Below are 22,955 nucleotides of genomic sequence, written 5' to 3' on the forward strand. Positions count from 1 at the left end.
CGGGTTTCCGAAACACATGCACTATACGGTTAGCCAATCAGAACACAGCTGGACCAGCTAACCAATCTGAGCCCATTGCGTATTTCTGAGGGAAACCATCAGACCGTTTTTACGAGGAGATACAGAGCAGTGCATAGTAACGGTACCTATAACACATGTTACAGTGCACCCCACAAACACAATCAAGCCTTTGAAAGAATGTTTTACCACCCTTTTAAATTAACAAAATATCCTGACGTTTCCAAGCTTTAAATAGCAGTGACAGGTGCCATTGAGTTTAAAGCCCAAAAAAGTGCATCCACTCATAATAAACATACCCGGCTCTGGGGGTAAATAAAGGCCCTCTGAAGCGAAGTGATGGGTTTGTGTAAGAAAAATATCCATATTTAAAACTATATAAAGTAAAATATCTTGCTTCCGCCAGACCGCCTTCCTTATTGAACTTAGACAGAAAGTGTAATGCCTCTTGCGGTTCAAACACTTACGCTACATCATCGTCGCACCAGTTATGCTTTTTTTAAGTTGAGTATGAAAGACTGTATTTTAAAAGTGATCTCCTTTAATCCTCTGTTTCTCTTCAGATGTTCATGTTGTTCAGTGGAGGCACGGCTTTGCGGTTGAGCGTCGCTCTGATGGTTTAGTGATGTTTCCTCAAGGCACTGATGAATACGCCTATGATGGCCAGACCTTGACCTTTGACCTCTCAATGCACTGGAAGCCTTTAGTCCTTGACCATAATGTCACATGGGACAGAGAATCAGTTTCCAGCCTGGAGAGGAAATGTGTGGAGACGTTAAGCAGCGTCACCGACCTTCAGCGAGAGGGAAAGATCATCATGAAGTGTGAGTTTGCATTAGCATGGTTAAAACCAGAGCATTCTCAGTTATGATCTGGCAAAGCTTCATAGACAAATCATTTCCAAAGGGTGTGTGTGTGTGTGTGTGTGTGTGTGTGTGTGTGTGTGTGTGTGTGTGTGTGTGTGTGTGTGTGTGTGTGTGTGTGTGTGTGTGTGTGTGTGTGTCACCAACAGACGATGACGTAGGCAGAACGACAGAGAATCATCTGAGACTGACAGTAATTCTCTGTTTGTGATTTTGAGGAAGATGTTGAAATGGCTTCTGACAACTTTTGCCGTTGTTGTAAAATAAATTTGATAATAGCTGATAATAGTGTCCACCACCACTCTGTCAACATTTTTGCAAAATTGGGAAAACCAAAATTTTACACACCTTTTTTGTAAAAATTACGTGATTTGCAGTCTTTGGAAAATTGTCTCACAAACTTTATTCAAATTCAGTAATTTGTGTTAGAACATTTTCAGACTTGAGCATAGTTATGCTAGCTTTTTAAAAAAAATTTTTTTTTTAATTTTTACATAACTACCAGATCTAGTGGGAGGAAATAAGCACAGAAAGGTCAGATCCAGAGGTGTGTGTGTGTGTGTGTGTGTGTGTGTGTGTGTGTGTGTGTGTGTGTGTGTGTGTGTGTGTGTGTGTGTGTGTGTGTGTGTGTGTGTGTGTGTGTGTGTGTGTGTGTGTGTGTGTGTGTGTGTGTGTGTGTGTGTGTGTGTGTGTGTGTGTGTGAGCACATGATCACACTCCCCATCCTCCTCATCACAGTAGCCGGTGTAATCCACATCTGGTAGCCGAGTGTTGTTCTTTGCTCGGGTTGTAAAGAAAAGGAAAAGCTTAAATCGCTTAAAACAGAAACAATAGCTGATTCGAATGAGTGATGTTCACGGCGGCATCCATCTTAGTAATGTACAAAATCTGCTTCACCGTTGTTCTGCTGTCGTCGTGTAAAGCCCACCCCGATGTTTCTGATTGGTGCCACGATTTCAACGGATTTAGAAATGGGTTTGAATGAGCTCTTTGCCTGCAGAGCAAATCTAAATTTGCCGGAAGTTGTCTGGGTTTTCCCAGGCTAAGTTTGCATCAGATTGTGTTGAATGCATTCTTTACATAGAATAGAATAGAATAGAATAGAATAGAATAGAATAGAATAGAATAGAATAGAATAGAATAGAATAGAATAGAATAGAATAGAATATACTTTATTGTCCCATTGCTGGGAAATTTGTCTTAGACACCGTGACATGGCCAGTGTACAATATAACAATACATACATAAAAAGCCTAAATTTTAATATAAAATAACAGCATTATATATAAGACATAAGATTCTCTATTTAAGATTTTCACCGCAGTTGGCACAAAAGAATTTTTGTAACGATTTGACTTACACTTCAAAACCCTAAATCGTCTCCCTGATGGTAACAAATTAAAATACATATGCAAAATATGTGTGTCATCAGCAACAATTTTTTTAGCTTGTTTAAAAACCGATGCCTCGTACAGCTCTTGTATAATTAGTTTATCCTTCAACCCTATAATTTTTTGAGCAGTGTGTACTAGTCGTGCTAATTTTGTTTTTAATTGAACATTCAGGTTCCCATACCAAGCAGTGATTCCATACCTAATTAAACTCTCAAATACAGATTGATAAAACAAAACCAAGATCTTCTGATTTACTCCAAACACTTTAACCTTCGCAGGAAGTATAACCTTTGCTGTAATCCATAGACTGTTAATGTGAGGAGACCAACATAATAAGTTGTCTACATAAACACCTAAATATTTGATTGAAGAAACCTGTTCAATAATATTGCCATGTATTATAACAGGACTGTGATCCCCCACAGATCTAGGATCAAAAATCATTTCAACAGTCTTTTTTTCATTTAAAAGCAAAGTATTAGAGTCACACCAGGCAACAAACCTGTCCACATCAGCAAAGTACTGCAAAGGTTTTGTTTTTCTATTCAATAAGCTCAGTATTGCAGTATCATCAGAGAATTTTATAAAAAATGTATTCTCCTGACTAGCAACACAATCATTAGTATAAAGTGTAAATAAAATGGGTGAACTGACACAACCTTGCGGGGCCCCTATATTACTATTTTTCACCTCTGAATAAGAGTTATTAACTCTGACCTGTTGTGTACGATTAGTTAAAAACGAGTAATAATAATAATAATAATAATACATTTTAGTAGAGTAGAACCACTTAATGCAGAATGGATTTACATTTAACCCTAACAACTTATTTATCAGTATCATGGGTTGAAGTGTATTAAATGCGGAGCTAAAATCTATAAAGAGTAAACGGGCATATGCATGTGAATCTTCTAAATGACTATTAACCAAATGAGTGATGCAATTAATAGCATCCTCAGTGTCCCGTCCAACTTTATAAGCAAACTGAAATGGGTCAAGGATTAATTTAACCTGATTCTTTAAAACAGATACAACGAGTTTCTCAAAACATTTCATAATATTTGAAATCTAAGCCACAGGTCTAAAATCACAATTCTCAACTGGGCACGCTTTCTTAGGAACTGGCGTAATTATAGTTTTTTTCCATAAAGATGGAATAATATGCGAGTCCAAAGATTTCTGAAAAATGGGGCAGAATGCTGAAGTAAGCTCATTAGCACAAGTTTTTAGCAGGAAAGCAGAAATACCATCAGGACCCGTAGATTTTTTAGTACATATCCCTCTAAATAATGACCTAACTCTCCCTGGTGCAATTTCTAGCCTCTGACCTGAGTCACATGTAATATAATCCAGATTACACATTGGTTCTGTGGATGACTCAAACCTAAGAAAGAAATCATTCAGGTCGTACTTAAAACATGAACACATAAAACAACAAGCTGGCCAACGTACACGTGTCCGAGTCGCCAGCAGAGCAGTGCCACATGCTGGTGTGTTATTTTAAGGACTCGTGTCTGTCTGTCCTGCAGCTCGTCCTCGTGTTCACACTCTTGTAAAAGCGTCTGGATCTTCAGTCAAGCAGCTGCTGGTGTGTTTGGCCACAGGCTTCTCCCCTAAACATGTGCAGATGGAGATCAGACACCATCAGACGGCTTTACCTGATGAGCAGCTGAACTCAGAGGGAGTCAGACCGAACGCAGACGGATCCTTTCAGCTGAGGAAGAGCCTGGAGATCCTGCCGTCTGAAAGAGCTCAGTATGAGTATAAGTGTGTGGTGGAGCACCAGAGTCTGACTGACCCGCCCGTCATCAGCAGGGGTAACACCATCAACCATACAGGACTGAGTCTGACTATATGGATTCTCAAGATCAATCATTAGTCTGTGCTGTTTTCAGTTGAGGCATGATCAGTAAATCAGTAAAAGGTTGTTTGGTGTCTATTAGTGGTTTGTCTGTAGTAAAACAAATCATATATAAATGACCTAGAACACGACAAAGATTAGTAAAAGAGCTGAAGAGCTGTACAGCCTCACTGTGATCATGACTAAATATATGAACACGTTTAATAATCATCATTTCATTCTGAACTCCGTCAGGGCCCGAAATATATAGAGGTTTTGCTGCTGCTTTAAATGATTCAGATGATGAAAACCCCACAGATCCCAGAGCGGAGGAGATTCAGAGTAGGTCCTGAACACACACACACACACACACACACACACACACACACACACACACACACACGTTGTTCAGGTCTGTTTGAATCGTTCCTCTCTGTCGTCTCTTTCAGCTGAGGAGCTTCATGACACACACACACACACACACACACACACACACACACACACACACACACACACACACACACACACACACGTTGTTCAGGTCTGTTTGAATCGTTCCTCTCTGTCGTCTCTTTCAGCTGAGGAGCTTCATGACACACACACGCACACACACGCACACACACGCACACACACACACACACACACACACACACACACACACACACACACACACACACACACACACACACACACACACACACACACACGTTGTTCAGGTCTGTTTGAATCGTTCCTCTCTGTCGTCTCTTTCAGCTGAGGAGCTTCATGACACACACACACACACACACACACACACACACACACACACACACACACACACACACACACGTTGTTCAGGTCTGTTTGAATCATTCCTCTCTGTCGTCTCTTTCAGCTGAGGAGCTTCATGACACTCAAAGTCTTTGTGACACTGAAGCGACTCCAGGAGCTGCTCGAGGTTAGAACATCTGAATTCATCACACACACACACACACACACACACACACACACACACACACACACACACACACACACACACACACACACACACACACACACACACACACACAGACAGACTCACTGAACGTGCCCTTTATGAATTTTCTAGGTGCAATGGGCTCCAAAATCATCTCTCTGCCTGACTTTGGTGAGTTAAAATGGGTTTATATATATTTTTAATTCTATTTATAGTTTAGTCAGGCAGACATGATGGGAAATTTGTTTTTGTTTTTTCCAGCCATGAAGAGAGAAGACACAGATCAGAACACCGTTACCCAGAATACCCTGCTGTTACCACCGCCAAGTAAGATCAGTAGTTTCTCTTAAAAGAATTAGTGTATTATATATATATATATATATATATATATATATATATATATATATATATATAGTATTAAAATGCTGTTATTCTGTATTTTAGGACGCTGCAGATCCAAGGACATCTCACTGCCAAACCTCAGTAATGCTTAAGTTAATTTTTAACGAAATATGAATAACGGGAGTAATTTATGTCAGTAGTTTACATTTTAATTGTAGTTTTATTTGTAGTAAATAAAACATCATCACAAAACAAAACCCACGAGGGGAAGAAAACATAAACTAGAAATACTTAAAACTCAAAACATACCAACACAGGGAACCGGGAGACGTAGACACAACGACGATCCGACAAAGACTAACAAACACCGGGAGCTTATAAAGGGGACAAATCAGGCAGGGAATGAGGGACCACAGCTGGGACAAATGAAACCAATAATGAGAGAACAAGAGGCGTGGGATCAAGACAGAGACAGGAGCGCATAACCCAAACTAACAAAACACCACATGTGCTCACGAGACAGGACAGGCATGTGACACTATGACTTTATCTCAATAAACTCTTAATTACTGATTATAATAGTTAGTAAGGTAGTTTAGATTAAGGGATGTAGAATAACACATTAATCTGTGCTTTATAAGTACTAATAAACAGCCAATGTCCTAGTAATATGCATGACAATAAGCACCTCGTTAATATGAGAATTGGACACTAAAATAAAGGTTTACTGAGAATTTTTTTTAATCAGCAGTTTTGTTTTTCAGTTTAAAGGGATAGTTCACCCAAAACTGAGAATGTGATGTTTATCTGCTGACCCCCAGGGCATCCAACATGTAGGTGTGTTTGTTTCTTCAGTCGAACACAAATGAAGATTTTTAACTCCAACCACTTCCGGTAAGGTCAGTATCCACGCTCTGGCTCGTATATTTCAATGGCTCTGAGTCTCGTATATCCCATACCCAGAGCGTGGATACTGACCTTCCTTACCAAAAGTGAAGCGTGTTTTTGGCTGTTGGATATAGCGTTGTATTTAAGATTTAAAAAAATATATAAATACGGCTTGATTTCTCACACATACGGATCGTTTTGTGTCTTAAGATATCAGTGTTGTCATGAGCCACAGGGCTCTTTGTGCATGTTATCTAAGCATGGTTTTTTTTTTTGCTCTCATAGAATTGTTACCCATTCACATGATTATATGACCGACACACAGCAACGGTTGAGTTAAAAATCTTCATTTGTGTTCGACTGAAGAAACAAACACACCTACATGTTGGATGCACTGGGGGTCAGCAGATAAACATCACATTTAAATTGTTGGGTGAACTATCCCTTTAAGACAGAAAGGACACAGAAGATCAAGCAGTTGTTGAGGTTGAATCCTGAACATCAGTCATTCCACGACGTCAGCACAGCTTTCACTCCACAGACGAATCAGACCCTGCATTAAGCACATGAGTGTATGGGGTCAGGAAACACATGTACCAAAACACACCTGCTCTCCGCTTCGTCTGTAACTCTACTCTTTCTGAACAGATTTCTTAGACTTTTTTTAAGTCATGTTCCTGGTAATCTTGAATCTGAACAACTTCCCCTCCCTCTTGCAGCTTCTCTTGTCTAATGATGAGGGCGGGGCAAAATGTCACTCACATGAGATCGGCCAATAGCAAACCACCATCATCCAATCATCCAATCAATTCCCCACAGACACAATCAAGCCCCGCCCAACATTTGTTCTTGTTTGAGAACATCCGATTCACTCGGATATACGGCACAATAGAGAAGAAAAGATTAACTCAACTTCCGTTTCATGCTGATTTTGAGGACACCAGAAACTAAATTGAATCAGCGTACTGTAAGATGTGTTACTTTAGTGTTAGTGGTTTGATTAGTTACTAACTCATACTGAGTCATGGTACATACAGTACCAGGGGAGGTTAAAATAGTGTTTTCTAGTTCAGGAAACGTCATCAGGGTAATAAATAAACTCTTTAACAATGTTGCACTTTATAGTAAAATATGGTCTAAAATACTTTATCTGCACATTACACTGTTTTTCATGTTGTACGTTGCTTGTACTGTCTTGTATTCAATGCATCAGTGCTATAAATAATTGTAAATATATTTGGCTCAGTTACAGACAGGCTTAAATTAAGCCAGTATTAGGCCTTAGTTCTTTTTGGACATTTATGTATTTTTTATAAACATGGCATCAGTGGTGTGAGTCTTGAGATGAAACAATGGCACTGATACTGTCTTTAAGGATATGTCACTGTTAGTTTCTATCAGTTAACGCTCAAGCAGCTCAAACGTATTTTAATCTGGGGCTAGCTTTTGTCTGTGAAACCCCAGGATTGTATTTTTCTTAGTCTTGCCTAAAAGTATTTTTACAGTATGCAGTAGAGTTAGGTTATTTTTCTGCCAGTTTGAATGATTTTACTGTAGATTTAATGTTTTCTCTTGACTGAAGCAGAGATGAACCAAACCACAGGACAGTATTAAGAGGTTTGTGTCTTTGTCTCATTATTCAAGAGCTTTAAGGGATTACTGTAACCAGCAGAGGGCAGAATGCCGCTTTGATATCCTCTATATTGTGCAGTGTCCTGCTAAATAACCAAAAGTATCATCATATTTACTGTGTTTACACTCTTGTGTGAGCAATATGGGTTTATATGTGTGGCATGTTTACAGGAATCATCAATAAATATCATTGAAAATATCATTGATATGATCCTTGAGCAAGACACCTAACCCCAGCTGCTCCCGACGAGCTGGATGGCGCCTTACTGACATCGCCGTCGGTGTATGAATGGGTGAATGTGAGGCAAAAATGTAAAGCGCTTTGGATAAAATATTTTCGCTTTGCTATATAAATGCAGTCCATTTACCATCTATATAAATGCAATCCATTGATGTGTCATGCAGATGTGGACAGATTGAGTGTCAATAACAGACCACAGCAGGTGTGTGTGTGTGTGTGTGTGTGTGTGTGTGTGAGAGAGAGAAACTGAGAATCGTTAATTTACACACAAACAAACGATGATCCACTTTAATCACAGACTGTCATTAAAACACTCCTCATGTGCTCTTTTCACAGCACACGAATATCAGAACATAAGCTGATCCATCTTTATTTAATTTGTCAAAATAAAGTTATTCATTCTCATTATTTAAACCACCTCCATTTATATTAATTAGCCTACAGATCATTATTTCCTTCAGCTGACAGGACAAAAACTGGCAGCCTTAACTGTAAACTATATGATAATAATACATATTGTCAACTGTTTTATTTGTAATACTCCCATGGTAAATAATGCTGTTGGAGGATGAATCTGTCACTCAGAAATGAGTTGAAGATTTAGCCTCTATTAGCGTTTAAAGTCCGGTTCATTGCAGAATCGGTTCGTTTGAATGAACTGTTCAAGAATCTAATATGTATTTTTGAATCATTACGGATCGAAGTATGTTGCTATTTACCACCTTTACAATAATGTATCATGGTAACCAGTTCTCTCTAAAATAAATACTTAAAATAAACAGTTATCGTTAATAACTACGGTAAACAAACTTGCTTAAAGGTGCAGTGTTTGAATTTTAGCGGCATCTAGTGGTGTAAGTTGAATACAGAAGATGGTCCGCCGGAAGCTAGATATTTTACTTTATAATGCGTTTAATATTGATATTTTAATGCATTTATTCCCCCCCCCCAAAAAAAAAGTCGCGTGGAGCACTTTCATGATGGATAGATGCACTTTTTTGGCTTCAAAATCTACATTCACCCCATTATAAAGCCAGCGGGATATGTCTTTTATATAATGCTGATTGTGTTAGTCTGAAAGAAGAATGTCATATACACCTTGGATGGCTTGAGGGAGAGTAAATCATGGGCTAATTTAATTTTTCTGGGTGAACTACCCCTTTAAATCCCATTCAAGCGGAAGCGTTCTCGCGGAGTGGGAGGGGCTGCTGACTGGCATGATGGCGTCACGTCCGCGCGAGAGCGAGACGCAGGAGTGTACGCGCAGTGAGTGCGAGCGCGAGAGGATGGAGGCCGCAGAGCAGCAGCGGAGCTCGAGTGACGGCGCGCCCGCCAGAGGAGCGGGGGTCCCCGGCAGCGGAGGCGGAGCAGGGCCGGGAGGAAGCGCGGAGGGCGAGCGGGACAGAGATCGGGCCACTTTCGAGTGTAACATATGCCTGGACACCGCCCGAGACGCGGTCATCAGCCTCTGCGGACACCTGTTCTGGTACAACCGATAGATAATCGATCACCATCAATATCATAACAGTAGGAGGGTAAACAACACACACAGCTTGACAACAAGACCCTTTACCATAGTAACCATACCTAGCCGTGCTGATGATAATGTTAGCTGTTATTGTTATTAACATTAGCACAACATGCCAGAGAACAACAGTGACTGACAGGCAAGGCTCTGATATTAAAGCTCATTAATGTTAATTAATCACACTCCTAAAGTTACTACTGTTACAATGTAGTAACTTTGTATCTGCCTTCACTGATATAATACATCAGATACACTGAATAGTTCATGACAGTATCTCCTCAGTTAGGACATCAGTTATTGCTATAGTAAACATGAAGTCAATATGAGCCCCTGCATTAATATGCACTATGATTTTGCAGAAGTAAAATCACAGTATTTCTTCTCCAGCTATGGCTTTTGTGTTGTAAATGCTGTTTGCTGTGGTGTTTTTTTTTTTTTTTGATTGACAGGATGAAGCTCTGCTGTCTCTTGAGTCTTTATTGTCATCATGCACTACAATAAGATGATTTTTCATCTCGTTTAAGTGTGTTTTGTTATTTGAAGCGCCTCGTGACATTCATCTGAGAGTTTTTAACATTGTAACACCTGACATAACACATACTAGTCAGACAAAATCGTTTTGTTTTTTTTGGTTACACTTTATTTTAAGATGTCATTGTTACAGTGTATTTATATATTTAAGTAACGAGTAATATTTATTAACAAAATGTACTTGCTTTAGGGTTAGTTGCATGTAATTATGCATAATTTACATGTACAAGTACATGTAACAAGGACACTGTAAAACGAAGTGTCAGTTTATTGAACCTTTAGATGCCGAGTATCATATTTAGTTTTGTCGAGTATCATATTTGATGCATTATGCTTTTATACCTCATGTAGTCTGATATAATGATAATATGGAGAGGGGAAAAAACATCTCAATTTTATTCAGAGGCGCAAACTGAGTAAAAATATGAAATTGGGTGCAGATGCTGATATTTAAATGACTAAAAAGCAACATAAAATGCATATAAATATCATTATCTGCCATTAATGCCTCATTAAATTGATATTTAAATAGTTGGTTTTATGATAAAAGCTCATGTAATGCAATGCAATGCAGAGATTAACTAATAAACCTGGTGATCATATTTGATACTCGTGATTTTTCTAATAAACAATGATGGATGATTAAGTAAAGCTGCTTCAGTCCAGCTGAAATATCACTAACCATATCAAAGTTAGCCTTGCGTTTACTTGATAAAAGAGTCTAAACTATCAGTCAGACTGCAGAAGGACTGCAGGAGATTGTGAAGGTTTATCAGTGAACATTTGAGGCCTATTAATGCATTCAAATATGAAACAATAAGAGTTAAGGAAACTAAGTAGTGTTTAGCGTGTTTCAGCCCGTCTGCATTAGTGTGGTTTAGTGTAATAAACGACAGACAGAAATCAGAACAAACAGACGTGTGTCTGTGTCTGTCTCAGTCAGTTTTGCAATGGCTTGAAGAGTTAATTTGATCAAAGCATGTCGTTATTTTCTGCTGAACTGAGTGAGTTCGAGCCCTTCAGGTGTGTGTGTGTGTGTGTGTTTTCTGCAGCGTGAGTTGGACGAGATCTTCCCCAGCGTTTAGTGATTATCAGGTTAATGAGAGATTAGACTCGACTGGAGGATTGAGGAGTAAGAATAGACGCACACGTAACGCTGACCCTCTGTTTGTGTGCTTACGACCCTTCATACGGCTCATGTTTGTTGTGTAGATCTGCAGATTTGTGTTTGTGATTGTGTTTGCATGACAAACGTCTGTTAGGTATCGAATATTTAGGCAACAAACCCATCAGGTTCAGCCTACACACTTTCTTCCTGTCTGATTTGACATCATATTACTTTATAATCAGCTTTATAGGTTATACTGTACACTCAACATGAGAGTTTTGAGGCTTTCCGTGTGTTTTTTTCCCATTAATTTCTCTCATATGAACTATTTAAATAGTCTTTGTTAAAGAGATATACAGCTATGAACCAAACCGACCAGCTACGAGGAGTTATAACAGTACAAACTTTAATTGGAGGTATAAAAGTACAAGACTGTGAACTTAATGGCTCTATTGAGGGAAAGAACTACAATCCCATGATGCATTGCGAACAGCATAATCCAATTAAAAACAATGAAGGAATATAAAAATACTCATTTACAAATGTTGATTATATATGTATAAAAACAAGATTATTTTAACTCTCTCATTGGTGTAACTTCCTCTACGGCATCATGGGTAATGTAGTTTTTCACTGTTAAATATGATATTGTAAATAATGCAGGCTGACAGCATCACCAGAATCAAATAGCATCAATTAACAACCTCTAAGTATAATTTAATTTTCATTGTATTCGTGATTTTTATTACTCTGACGCATTGACCGATTTCATGAGATTCACCATATTTTATATTCACAACCTTATTTAAGCTTTTAATTTTCATGCCAAATAAATCCTTAGATATGCAGACAGATCTGATTTATGCAGATGATGAGTATTGTTTTATGTTAACTATAAACTTTTACATTCATGCATTTGGCAGATGCGTGTATCTGACATGCATTGCATCCGATTGGTTCATGCATTCCCTGGGAATCGAACACATGACCATGCGTTTTGAGTTGCTTTACGGTTTGAGCTACAGGAATACTGTTGGATATTGAATGTTATATCATAAATGCATTAACTAATTTTTTATTTCTCTCTCTGTCTCTCTTGGTATGTTGGCTCCTGGTACAGTTGGCCTTGTCTTCATCAGGTGAGTGTGTGTGTGTGTGAGTGTGAGTGTGTGTAAGGACACAAATGTGTATAATGACATGGGTATGACACAGGTATTACAGGAGAGGGTGAAATATTTTTTTAACGTTTTTTTAAGAAAGTGAGTGTGTGAGCGAGTGAGTGTGTGTGTGTGTGTGTGTGGAACGACACAAATGTGTATAATGACATAGGCATGACACAGGTATTACAAGGAGAGGGTGAAATATTTTTTTAAAAGTTTTTTTAAGAAAGTAAATGCAGAGTGCGAGTGAGTGAGCGTGCGTGCGTGCGTGTGATGGATAGGTTTAGGGGCAGGGGGATAGAAAATACGGTTTGTACAGTATTAAAACTTTTACGCCTATGCAGTGTCCCCATATGTCACAAAAACAAACGTGTGTGTGTGATTTGTTTTGCACACTCGCACTATGTGACTCACTAGAGTGAAATGACATGCAAACATTCAAAATATGAGAGCGACTTCACCAATGAACACTTATCTACTAAATTGTATAAGTAATATAATGGCTGACATTATAAATGATATTATAGCTGTTCATACTTGCATTAAATTGATCAGAAAACTTTCTATTTATCAAAAAACCCAGAAAAATAAAATGCAACAGTTTCCACAATACATTTACACATAATCATAACTGTGTGTTGATCGTCAGATCCTCATCTGAGAATGATTAGTGAAGGATCAGTGACTCTGAAGACTGGAGTAATGATGATAAATTCAGCTTTGATCACAGGAATAAATTACACTTTACTGTATATTCACAGAGAGAACAGATGATGTACATAATAATAATATTTCAGATTTTTTACTGTATTTTTGATCAATTAAATGAGCTTTAAGGAACATTAGCGACTCCTTTTAGAAACGTTGTCTGGTGTGTTTCAGTGGCTGGAGACGCGGCCCAGCCGGCAGCAGTGTCCGGTGTGTAAAGCAGGAATCAGCCGAGATAAAGTCATTCCTCTGTACGGCCGCGGCAGCACCAGCCAGGAAGATCCCAGGTACTGCTCCTGTTATTATACACACTTCATCTGCTCAGCGTTAAAACTGGAGTTTGATACAATGTCACATGACCTTATTAAGATGCATGTTTAAGGGCACAATATGTACGATTTTTGACACCACTAGAACAGTGTTATATATTTTGTTGACTTGTTTATTTACATTATCCCAAAAGTTACCAAGAATGTTTAAATCCAGAGAAATAAGCGCTTTTAACCAGGACATGGACCATGTGTGTGTGTCGCCTATCAATGACATCATACCCAGTGATGCCGGTAACTTAGTTACATAGTAATGCGTTACTCTAATCGGACTACTTTTTTCCAGTAATGAGTAATCCAACGCATTACTATTTCCAAACCAGTACTCAGATTAAAGTCACTTAAAGTAAAGTAAGTCACTGTGAGTTACTATTTTAGTCATTTTCTTTGCTTTCTTGCGTCTTGGGGAGAGTATTTTTTAAATTTAAAATGTCAGGAGATACATTGTTGACGTTACTGTTAAAAATGCACTTCTAATAAAGTGAGTGTTGGCAATTCTATGTTGAGGCGGCAGGGGTGTTGTCGGAAACTGCTGAATGTAACTGATAAAGTAACTTGTAATCTTACTTAGTTACTTTTAAAATCAAGTAATCTGTAAAGTAACTAAGTCACTTTTTAAAGGAGTAATCAGATTACTTTTTCAAAGAAACTGTGGCAACACTGATCATACCCTCGTTACCCTCCGCTTTTATTTTGTAGTAACCATGGAAACCGCAAAGCCGCTTTAATATCTAATGTGTTTTATTAGAGACTGTTTGGATCATTGATGGACAGAAACTAATGATTGTTCTCCAGCTCAACACAGTTCGTCTTATTGTTTAAATCTGGTGTTGTTGATTTACCGCACAGAGTACCATGTTTTACCGCCTAATATGATCTCACTCACTGCAGTGTGAACAAGTGTCTCATAGTAGAGCCGAGCCGACGCACAGAGTAGCATTACAACATCACTTTAACACACTCATGTGTGTGATATTATAAAACAGTGCTGTTACCACACACACACACACACACACACACATATATGAGCGGAAGAAGCGGAAGCGCTCGTCTGACAGACTAAAAGCTCCTCCCAATCAAGAGTCAAGACACGTCTTTGTTTTGAATAAGCAGCGAAAAATTACATACTGTGCCTTTAAATCAGTGAGTGCAGTTCTTGTCATCTCAGAAATACAAATATTATTATTATTTTTTTGCATTTTGAATAATTTTTTGGTTTTGTGTAGTGATTTTGGTTCAGAAGTAGATGTTTGAGAGATTATGTTTAATTTGTTTGTGGATATGGAAGGTCAAGTTAAAGTCAAGTCTCTGCAGAAGGTCATCCAGTTATTCCATAAATACTGAAAACTCACACGCCAAAAATAGCATGACATTCAGAGCATAAACTCATGTAGAGCTTGTGTGTGCTTTGGGTCACATGTTCATGCTGAAAAATTAATAAAGTTAATAAACAACCATCAGTGGGATTTTAAAAGAAAATCCAGGTTTGTTTGTAGTCCTGCACCAGGGTTGTTTTTATTGATTTAAAAATGATTTTAATAAATCTGAAATTAAATATTTAATTAAAAAAAACATAACCAAATAAAAATGTGAAATGCAAATTTAATTTGAAGCACTGAAATTAGTAACGGAAAAAAATACCTTAAAAAAATAAAAATACATAAATAAATAAAAATGTCAAAACCACATAACAATAAAACCATTAAAAAAAAAGGAAAATAAAAAAATAAAAGCTAATTCTAAATATTATTAAAAACTATAATAGTACATAAATAATATAGAGAAGTGATTAGTCAGTGGAGACATTGGTAGGTAGTATTAATCATATTTTATTAATATTTATTTGTAAGTGTTTGCTTAATACCCTGTTTCTGCTATAAACATCTGTTTTACTTTTATTCTAATGTGTTAATTGCATGTGATTTTAATAATTATATCAGCTGTCGAGAAGAAACCTTTGATTTATTTCTTATTTGTATTGTGCTTGAGAGAGAGAGAGTGTGGGTGAGTGAGTGTGTGAGTGTGTGTGTGTGTGTGCGCGTGCGTGCGTGTGTGTGTTTGATGTCGTTTGGATTATGACGAGTGGCTAGTATCCCGTATGGAAATCCCGTATTTCCACCGCAGGAGCTTTCCTAAAGAACTGTGTGTGTGTGTGTGTGTGTGTGTGTGTGTGTGTGTGTGTGTGTGTGTGTGTGTGTGTGTGTGTGTGTGTGTGTGTGTGTGTGTGTGTGTGTGTGTGTGTGTGTGTGTGTGTGAGATGTTGTTTGGATTATGACGAATGGGAGCTTTCCTCAGGAACTCTGTGTGTTTCGACCGCTGGAATCGGGGTCTAAATGAAGCTCCGGCAAATTTTTCCCCTAAAATGGCCCAGGCCATGAAGTAGTACTTCTTTAAAAAGTTCAGAATATTTTGGGCTCACTTAGCATTTTATTTCAACCTTAAAGTCTGTTATGGTACGTGCAGTAAGAGTCGTTTGCTATTCGAATCAACTATGGAGTTTAAAAAATAAGATGACGCGGTTCAGGCGTTATTACGCTTCCTTTTGAGGACAAACTCCAGTGGGAACTGTAAAGTCACGCGCAGTCCTATGTCATCTGACTAACCTTCACTGCTCTTTACACAGCAGCAGGTCTGGGGGAAAAGAGGTCCGGGTAGTTTCGGTGAAAGCAGAGCTTATATATATATATGTGTGTGTGTGTGTGTGTGTGTGTGTTACAGATTGAAAACGCCACCACGACCTCAGGGTCAAAGGACAGAGCCTGAGAGCAGAGGGGTGAGCATCGGTCCTGACATCATTATGGTGTGGTTATGAATATATTAACATGATCATCTCTCTCTCTCTCTCTCTCTCTCTCTCTCTCTCTCTCTCTCTCTCTCTCTCTCTCTCTCTCTCTCTCTCTCTCTCTCTCTCTCTCTCGTCTCTGCATCAGTTCCAGGGTTTTGGCGACACAGGCTTTCACATGTCGTTTGGGATCGGGGCTTTTCCGTTCGGTTTTTTCACCACAGTCTTTAACGCCAACGACCCTTTCCACAGACCAGGTCAGTGTTGCTGTGCTTCTTTATGAGATGCTCAGTGGTAAAGGGGTCATGATGACATCTTTTGACATATGAGGTCTTTGTACCATTAAAACATCCTGCAAGTTTCATAGCTTAAAACATCCTCCTTGCAGGATCTGTGACATCACACATGCAAATATATTTGCATGTGTCTACCTCCAGTCGAATAGTAATACATCATGGCATCATAGGCCCCACCCACTGGCGTTCAGTCGGTTAAAGGCTGGATGTGAGTGTGGCGTCAAAAGCAAACAGAGGCCATTATAATGACTGACACGGTCTACAAGTGAGCAATGACATCAGCCAATCATAACTGGCCGTTTACTGACAAGCCTTAAGGGGGTAGTTCACCCCAAAATGGATTTGTGTAAGAAAAATTTAAAGGAGCCACGCCTTAAAAACAAATCATTTTAAACAGAGGGTCAGAATTAGGGTTAAAAAAGATATTTTCCACATATACAGTATTCAGTGTTGCTGTGCTTCTTTATGATATGCTCAGTATTAAAGGGGTCATGACATTAGAAATCAAGTTTTTCTTAATCTTTTGACATATATGAGGTTTTTGTACCATTAAAACATCCTTCTAAAGCTGTGACCTTATCTGTGTGTGTGTCCAGATCCTCATTATGTAGGCGAACATCAAGGCAACGGCAATGCCAACAACGGCAACAACTGGCAGGACTCGCTCTTCCTCTTCCTGGCCATCTTCTTCTTCTTCTGGATGCTGAGTGTGTGAGCGAGGACACTGTCGCGTGTGTGTGCTTTCAGAAGATAAACTCACGACCTGTCTGTGTCTCGTATCCATATACATACACACACACACACACACATCAGTGTTGAGAGACAGTATTAATGACCGCCGTCAGTAGATCAAACACTACAGCCGCTTATAAATCTCACCAAAACATCTGGCTTCTTCACCTCGGACTGCAGTGAGAAAAAACATCAACTGCAATGACCCTGCCATTATTTTCATGATGATTAAACACATTCATCCACTAACTCTCATTCCTTTAATGTGATTAATCAGTGCTGTCAAACTATTGATCGCATCCAAAATAAACGTTTGTTTATATGTGTGTACTGTGTATAATTATTTTATATATATATATATATATTTAAGACATTTTTTTTCTTCAAATATTTATATATAATTTAAATGATATAAATACAAACATATACCTGTGTGTGTGTGTGTGTGTTACATAATTATACACAGTTCACACACACATAAACTCAAACTTTTATTTGATTAATCGTTTGACAGCACTAATATAAATATGTTTGGGTTTTATGGTAATCAGTAGGGGAGGAACTGTTTAATTAATCACCGTAATTTATTGTTAAGTAATTAATTATCATGAAAATTCAGAAGGAGTTCATAATACTCATGATGTATTTTCTCGTGATTTTTGGGGTGAAATATCACCCAGACTCATTCACCATGGTCACCACTTTTTGTAGCTTTTCATTTTCATGCCAAAGACGTTCTGAAATGAGAGAAATATGAAGATTTATGGATTTATTTGGCCGTTGCACTGTGCGTTCGGACAGCACGTATTACACAAATGAGCATTTTTCAGAATTTATAAATGTTTTTAATCATTCTTGAAGGACAACTCCGGTGAGAAATGCCCTTAGGGGTAATAACAGATGGTTCAAAGGCTCAAAATAGCCTCACACTAACACGGCAGCATAATGAGGGTCCCTACATGCAAACCGAAGCATTGAGAACTTTGTAAGAGTACAAACAGTTTAATAAGAAGATACTTTATAAAGACAGTACATTACGCGTTTACAGACGGCAGCCATCTTGGAAAACAGTTGACGAGTCGAGCCACGAGCGCTGCTCAAAGTGACGAAATGTGACTCATATGGGGCGCCTTCTTCCCTTGTAGTTAGTCAACCATATATTTTAATAAACTGATATAATTCATGCATTTCCATCTAATTAGATTTCACAAACTTAATTCCTATCGACCAGCTCACTTAGCACAGCACGCGTGGCTCGATTCGTCAAGACTGTTTTCCAAGATGGCTGCTGTCCGTAAACTCGTAATGTACTATGTTTATAAAGTATCTTCTTATTAAACTGTTTGTACTCTTACAAAGTTCTCAATGCTTCGGTTTGCATGTAGGGACCCTCATTATGCTGCCGTGTTAGTGTGAGGATATTCTGAGCCTTGTTAGTCGTATTAACTAGCGATTCAGTTCACACTTGTAGTTTGGTTCATTTGGTCCGGAACAAAAACAAAACATCCTGTCCTGGTCCGCTTAGCGTTCACACTGGCATTTTTAACAGCGAACCTAAAGTTACCAAACCAAAGGCACAGGGAGACGCTCACAACCTGATTGGTCGGCTTATATGACGTAGGAGTGGCTTACCGAACATTCAGAACAACGCTGTGTGCGGATTACACACGGTCATTGTATGCGTGTACATATGGCATTATGTTTACCAGCTGAGAACTCATGAAGAGCTCATAAAGTGTTCAAAACATTGAAAACAGCAGCAGGATTTCCTCCGTTGTGCAGAACAGAGACGGCCGTTCTGTCGTCTGTACCTGCTAATAATGGGCAGCACAGGTCCTCTGATGAGAAGAGCCAGGTATGCTTTTTGTGTTTTTTTTCTAGCATTTTCGAAACATGCTCGTCAGACCAAATATTGATGAGGCTCTTCCTCGTTGCTCTACGTTTGCCCTCTAACGTACATTACATAACGTACACGTACGTGTATTCATTTTGGATACACCGATCTTTCCGCGTCGTTAAATCAGCTGACTATGCGTCTCATCTTGTGACATTACGTCCGGTTTTTGGTCCGTCTACATGTCTTTGGTCCGTGTTGCGTTCATATATCAATCGAACCGCACCAGAGTTCGTTTGGAAGCGGACCGAGACCCATCTTTTTATCGCTCTCGGTCCGCTTGTTTGGTGCGCACCAGGGTTCGGATGGCAGCGTTCACATATGTTCAAATGAACCGCACTAACCGAGCAACCGCACCAGGGTTCGTTTTAATCCAACCAAATAGACAAGTGTGAACGCACTTAATTTCACTTATTCCATGCCCCATAGACAAGTGTTTTAAGCTAATCTGTTTTTAGAGATAAAACTCTTTACATTCGATTTTCATGAAAACGCATCCCAGCGAACGATCTACTCGCTAACCATCTGTTAATTACTCATTTCTCACCGGAGTTGTCCTTCAAACCGTTTATTTTGGAGTGAAATATGACCTGAACATTCATCTGTTTGGGATGTTCAGGTTAGTGATGTAGTTTAGATGCACACTCGTCATAAGCTGATCTGGATCAGACGCTGAAGCGAGTCTCGGTTTAGATGCGGCTCGGACCCGGGTGGAGCTTCAGGTCTGTTCAGAAGTGTTTCCACAACAGGTTTATCTGGTGTGTGTTTGTTGTGTAAAGCAGACGTGAGCACTAACACACGTCATACCTGTTATTAATCCCCTGATTATGAGTTAGCACACACACGTTCAGTTATGATTCAGCGGGTGAATGAGTGATGGAAGTGGGAGACATTTGTTATGCATTGAGTAAATATATAATTGTCATAGATACGAAACTGAAAAAAGTGAATTTAACTTGTTGTACGCGAGTGTTGGGGAGTGTTAGCTGCTCGTGTGTATGTATGTGTATATATGGATATTGTACATGATGTTTTTGAGCGTCTCTCTCTGTCATTGGCTGTTGCGTTGATGGACAGCCACGAGGTGATGGGCTGTAATCCTGTCGGTTTTAACTGTTTGTCAGTGTAACAAACATCCTGTGAAAAAGAACATTTGTGTTATTTCCTCTTGCTGCACAGTGATTGGCCGGTTTGGAGCGCTTGTCTAAAGGTCGTGGCCACGCCCACTTTAATAATGTCGTGTTGATTGACGGCTGCTCTGCATAAAAGTGGGTGGGGTTTATATGGTCAGAATCCGTTGATTCTTACTTTGGGGTGACTTTAGTTGAAATTGCTCGTTTGTCTTCTTCCTTTTTTGCATATCACTGGTTAATTATGTTTGTAACAAGCCTTTTTTTTGCCATAAAAAGTCTTTTGGTAGCTCAATTGCATATGATTATTGTGCATATGGGGCAGAAACTAAAAAAGCGGGTGTGGGCACTTGATAAATAAACATTTAATACAACTGGTGTGGTTATTTTTATAGTCATTTATTTTTAAGTAGTTTATATGTTTTGTGTGTACATGTGTGTATATTGATGCATGTTGTATGTATGTATATAAATGTATATCATCCTGATCAGGCATAACATTATGACCACTGTCAGGTGAAGTGGATAACACTGATGATCTCTTCATCACGGCTCCTGTTAGTGGGTGGGATATATTAGGCAGCAAGTGAACATTTTGTCCTCAAAGTTGATGTGTTAGAAGCAGGAAAAATGGGCAAGCGTAAGGATTTGAGTGAGTTTGACAAGGGCCAAACTGTGACGGCTAGACGACTGGGTCAGAGCATCTCCAGAACTGCAGCTCTTGTGGGCTGTTCCCGGTCTGCAGTGGTCCAGTGGTACACGCTCCACCTACCTAAGCATTGCTGAGACCATGTTCAGCCTTTCATGGAAACGGTATTCTGGTGGCTGTGGCTCTTCCAGCAGGATAATGCTCCTGACACAAAGCACAAATGCTTCAGGAATGGTTTGAGGAGCTCAACAACGAGTTTGAGGCGTTGACTCTGCCTCCAGATTCCCCAGATCTCAATCCAATCGAGCATCTGTGGGATGAGCTGAACAAACAAGTCCGATCCATGGAGGCCCCACCTCACAACTTACAGGACTTAGAGGATCTGCTGCTAACATGTGGTGCCAGATACCACAGCACACCTTCAGGGGGACCAACACAATATTAGGTCATAATGTTATGCCTGATTGGTGTATGTATGTCTCATCAGGTCTACTGCTAAGGTCAGCTGATATGGCTTCACCTATGAAGAGTTATATAATATCTGCACCTTGAGCTATGACCTGTTGAGTGATTATAATGAGGATGTTAGAGACCGGTTCTGCTGGTTCAGTTTCAGGAAGATGAAGACACACACACACACACACACAATTAACTCTTTCATTGACACAATTCATGCAGTCCATGTTCTCAGTGTTATACGGTAGGAGGCGCTAGGGTGAATTTGAGTAGCCATTTTCACTCATTTATTCCAGTTTCCTGCAAATGCTAAATTCGTTGTGTCATTTTTTAATAGTTATTATCTGTTCTAATCATTTGGTTGCAAGGATGCCTTAGGTTAGTAAATCCAGTTCAGTTCCTGTCAACATTCACATTCAATCATGAAACTGATGCAAATATATGAAAATACACACCTGTTAATATGCAACGTTTTTATTAAATTCATGCATACATGTATATCTTTAAATAAATATTCTGTTTATTTCCAATTTATACTAAATCACAACCGAATATAAATCATATAAAAAGTGAAACGAGCATGAACTACAGTAACGATAAAAACAAAGGCTTTCTTTCGTTCATGCTCAGTTTCATATATCATTATATTTTCTATTACAAAGTGTAAAATGTGGCTTTATGAACAGTACAGCAGTTTTGGAAGAACAGATTGCTGGTTATTAATCCGTGCCAGAGACGGTTATTTATATGTGCAATATAGTTTCACTGTGCACATCTCGGTAAAAACACACACCTAATAATATTAATAAAGCTAATAAAGGCTTTGGCTCACAGACTCGTCCTCAGTTTGGTTTGTGGCATGTGTGTGTCAGGAAAAATCACACCCTCACAAAGGCACAGTTTCAGGAAAATCACATCAGTAACGTCTAACGCTCTACTCGGACGGGAACGGTTTCTCGTGGATGTTCGTAAAAATAAATGTTCATGGCACCTCAGGGATAAACTTGTGCGTTCATGATTGATTCATGATAAATCATGATGAGTTATTCCCGGCGGAGGAGCGAGTTTGGGATCCTGCGCCCCTGAGAACGCCGCTCACGGGCTCAGTCGAATTATTCTCTGCTGAAAAAAATGTCATATGCTTGAAATAATAAGAATAAAATCATACTTAACCCCTTAAGTGTCACCCCCCCCCCCTTTTTGGGGGTAGAGCTGAAAAGGGGATGTCCAGATTCAAATTAATGTAATTCTGGATTGGTCTGGAATATGAACCTAATTTTGGGCTGTTTTTAAAAACACACTTGGAAGTTTATTGCACATGTGAAATAAGTTGAATAAAATTTAAAACAAAAAAGTTATTAGGTGTTTAAGTCTGTTGTAATAAAAAAAGTAATTTAATATTTATTTATATTTTATAAAACAATATGTGTTGAATTTAATTTCTTGTCAAATGAAAAGCCTTAAGTCTAAATAAGTTGT

The 22,955-nt window shown here is 38.9% G+C and overlaps 2 protein-coding genes across 2 annotated transcripts; both read left to right on the forward strand.

Moving 5' to 3' along the window:
- The first annotated feature begins 357 nt into the window (after nt 1-357).
- LOC137048364 (hereditary hemochromatosis protein homolog) lies at nt 358-4,154 on the forward strand. Its single transcript, XM_067426498.1, has 3 exons — nt 358-367; nt 582-842; nt 3,805-4,154. The coding sequence occupies exons 1-3, from the start codon at nt 358-360 to the stop codon at nt 4,152-4,154; spliced, it is 621 nt and encodes a 206-aa protein (XP_067282599.1).
- Nucleotides 4,155-9,376: 5,222 nt separating this feature from the next.
- On the forward strand, nt 9,377-17,596 carry rnf5 (ring finger protein 5). The gene is made up of 6 exons (XM_067425504.1): nt 9,377-9,659; nt 12,461-12,479; nt 13,383-13,495; nt 16,256-16,310; nt 16,468-16,576; nt 17,212-17,596. Exons 1-6 carry the CDS (start codon nt 9,391-9,393, stop codon nt 17,328-17,330), a joined length of 684 nt encoding a protein of 227 aa, XP_067281605.1. The 5' UTR covers nt 9,377-9,390; the 3' UTR covers nt 17,331-17,596.
- The last annotated feature ends 5,359 nt before the right edge of the window (nt 17,597-22,955 follow it).

This window comes from Pseudorasbora parva, chromosome 19 (assembly GCF_024679245.1).
Source record: "Pseudorasbora parva isolate DD20220531a chromosome 19, ASM2467924v1, whole genome shotgun sequence".
Lineage (NCBI taxonomy): Eukaryota > Metazoa > Chordata > Actinopteri > Cypriniformes > Gobionidae > Pseudorasbora > Pseudorasbora parva.

Coding starts and splice junctions, on each gene's coding strand:
- LOC137048364 (XM_067426498.1), top strand. Junction 843..3,804: donor GGGAAAGATCATCATGAAGT/GTGAGTTTGCAT, acceptor TCTGTCCTGCAG/CTCGTCCTCGTGTTCACACT.
- rnf5 (XM_067425504.1), top strand. CDS start 9,391: ATGATGGCGTCACGTCCGCGCGAGAGCGAGACGCAGGAGTGTACGCGC. Junction 13,496..16,255: donor ACCAGCCAGGAAGATCCCAG/GTACTGCTCCTG, acceptor TGTGTGTTACAG/ATTGAAAACGCCACCACGAC. Junction 16,577..17,211: donor CGACCCTTTCCACAGACCAG/GTCAGTGTTGCT, acceptor GTGTGTGTCCAG/ATCCTCATTATGTAGGCGAA.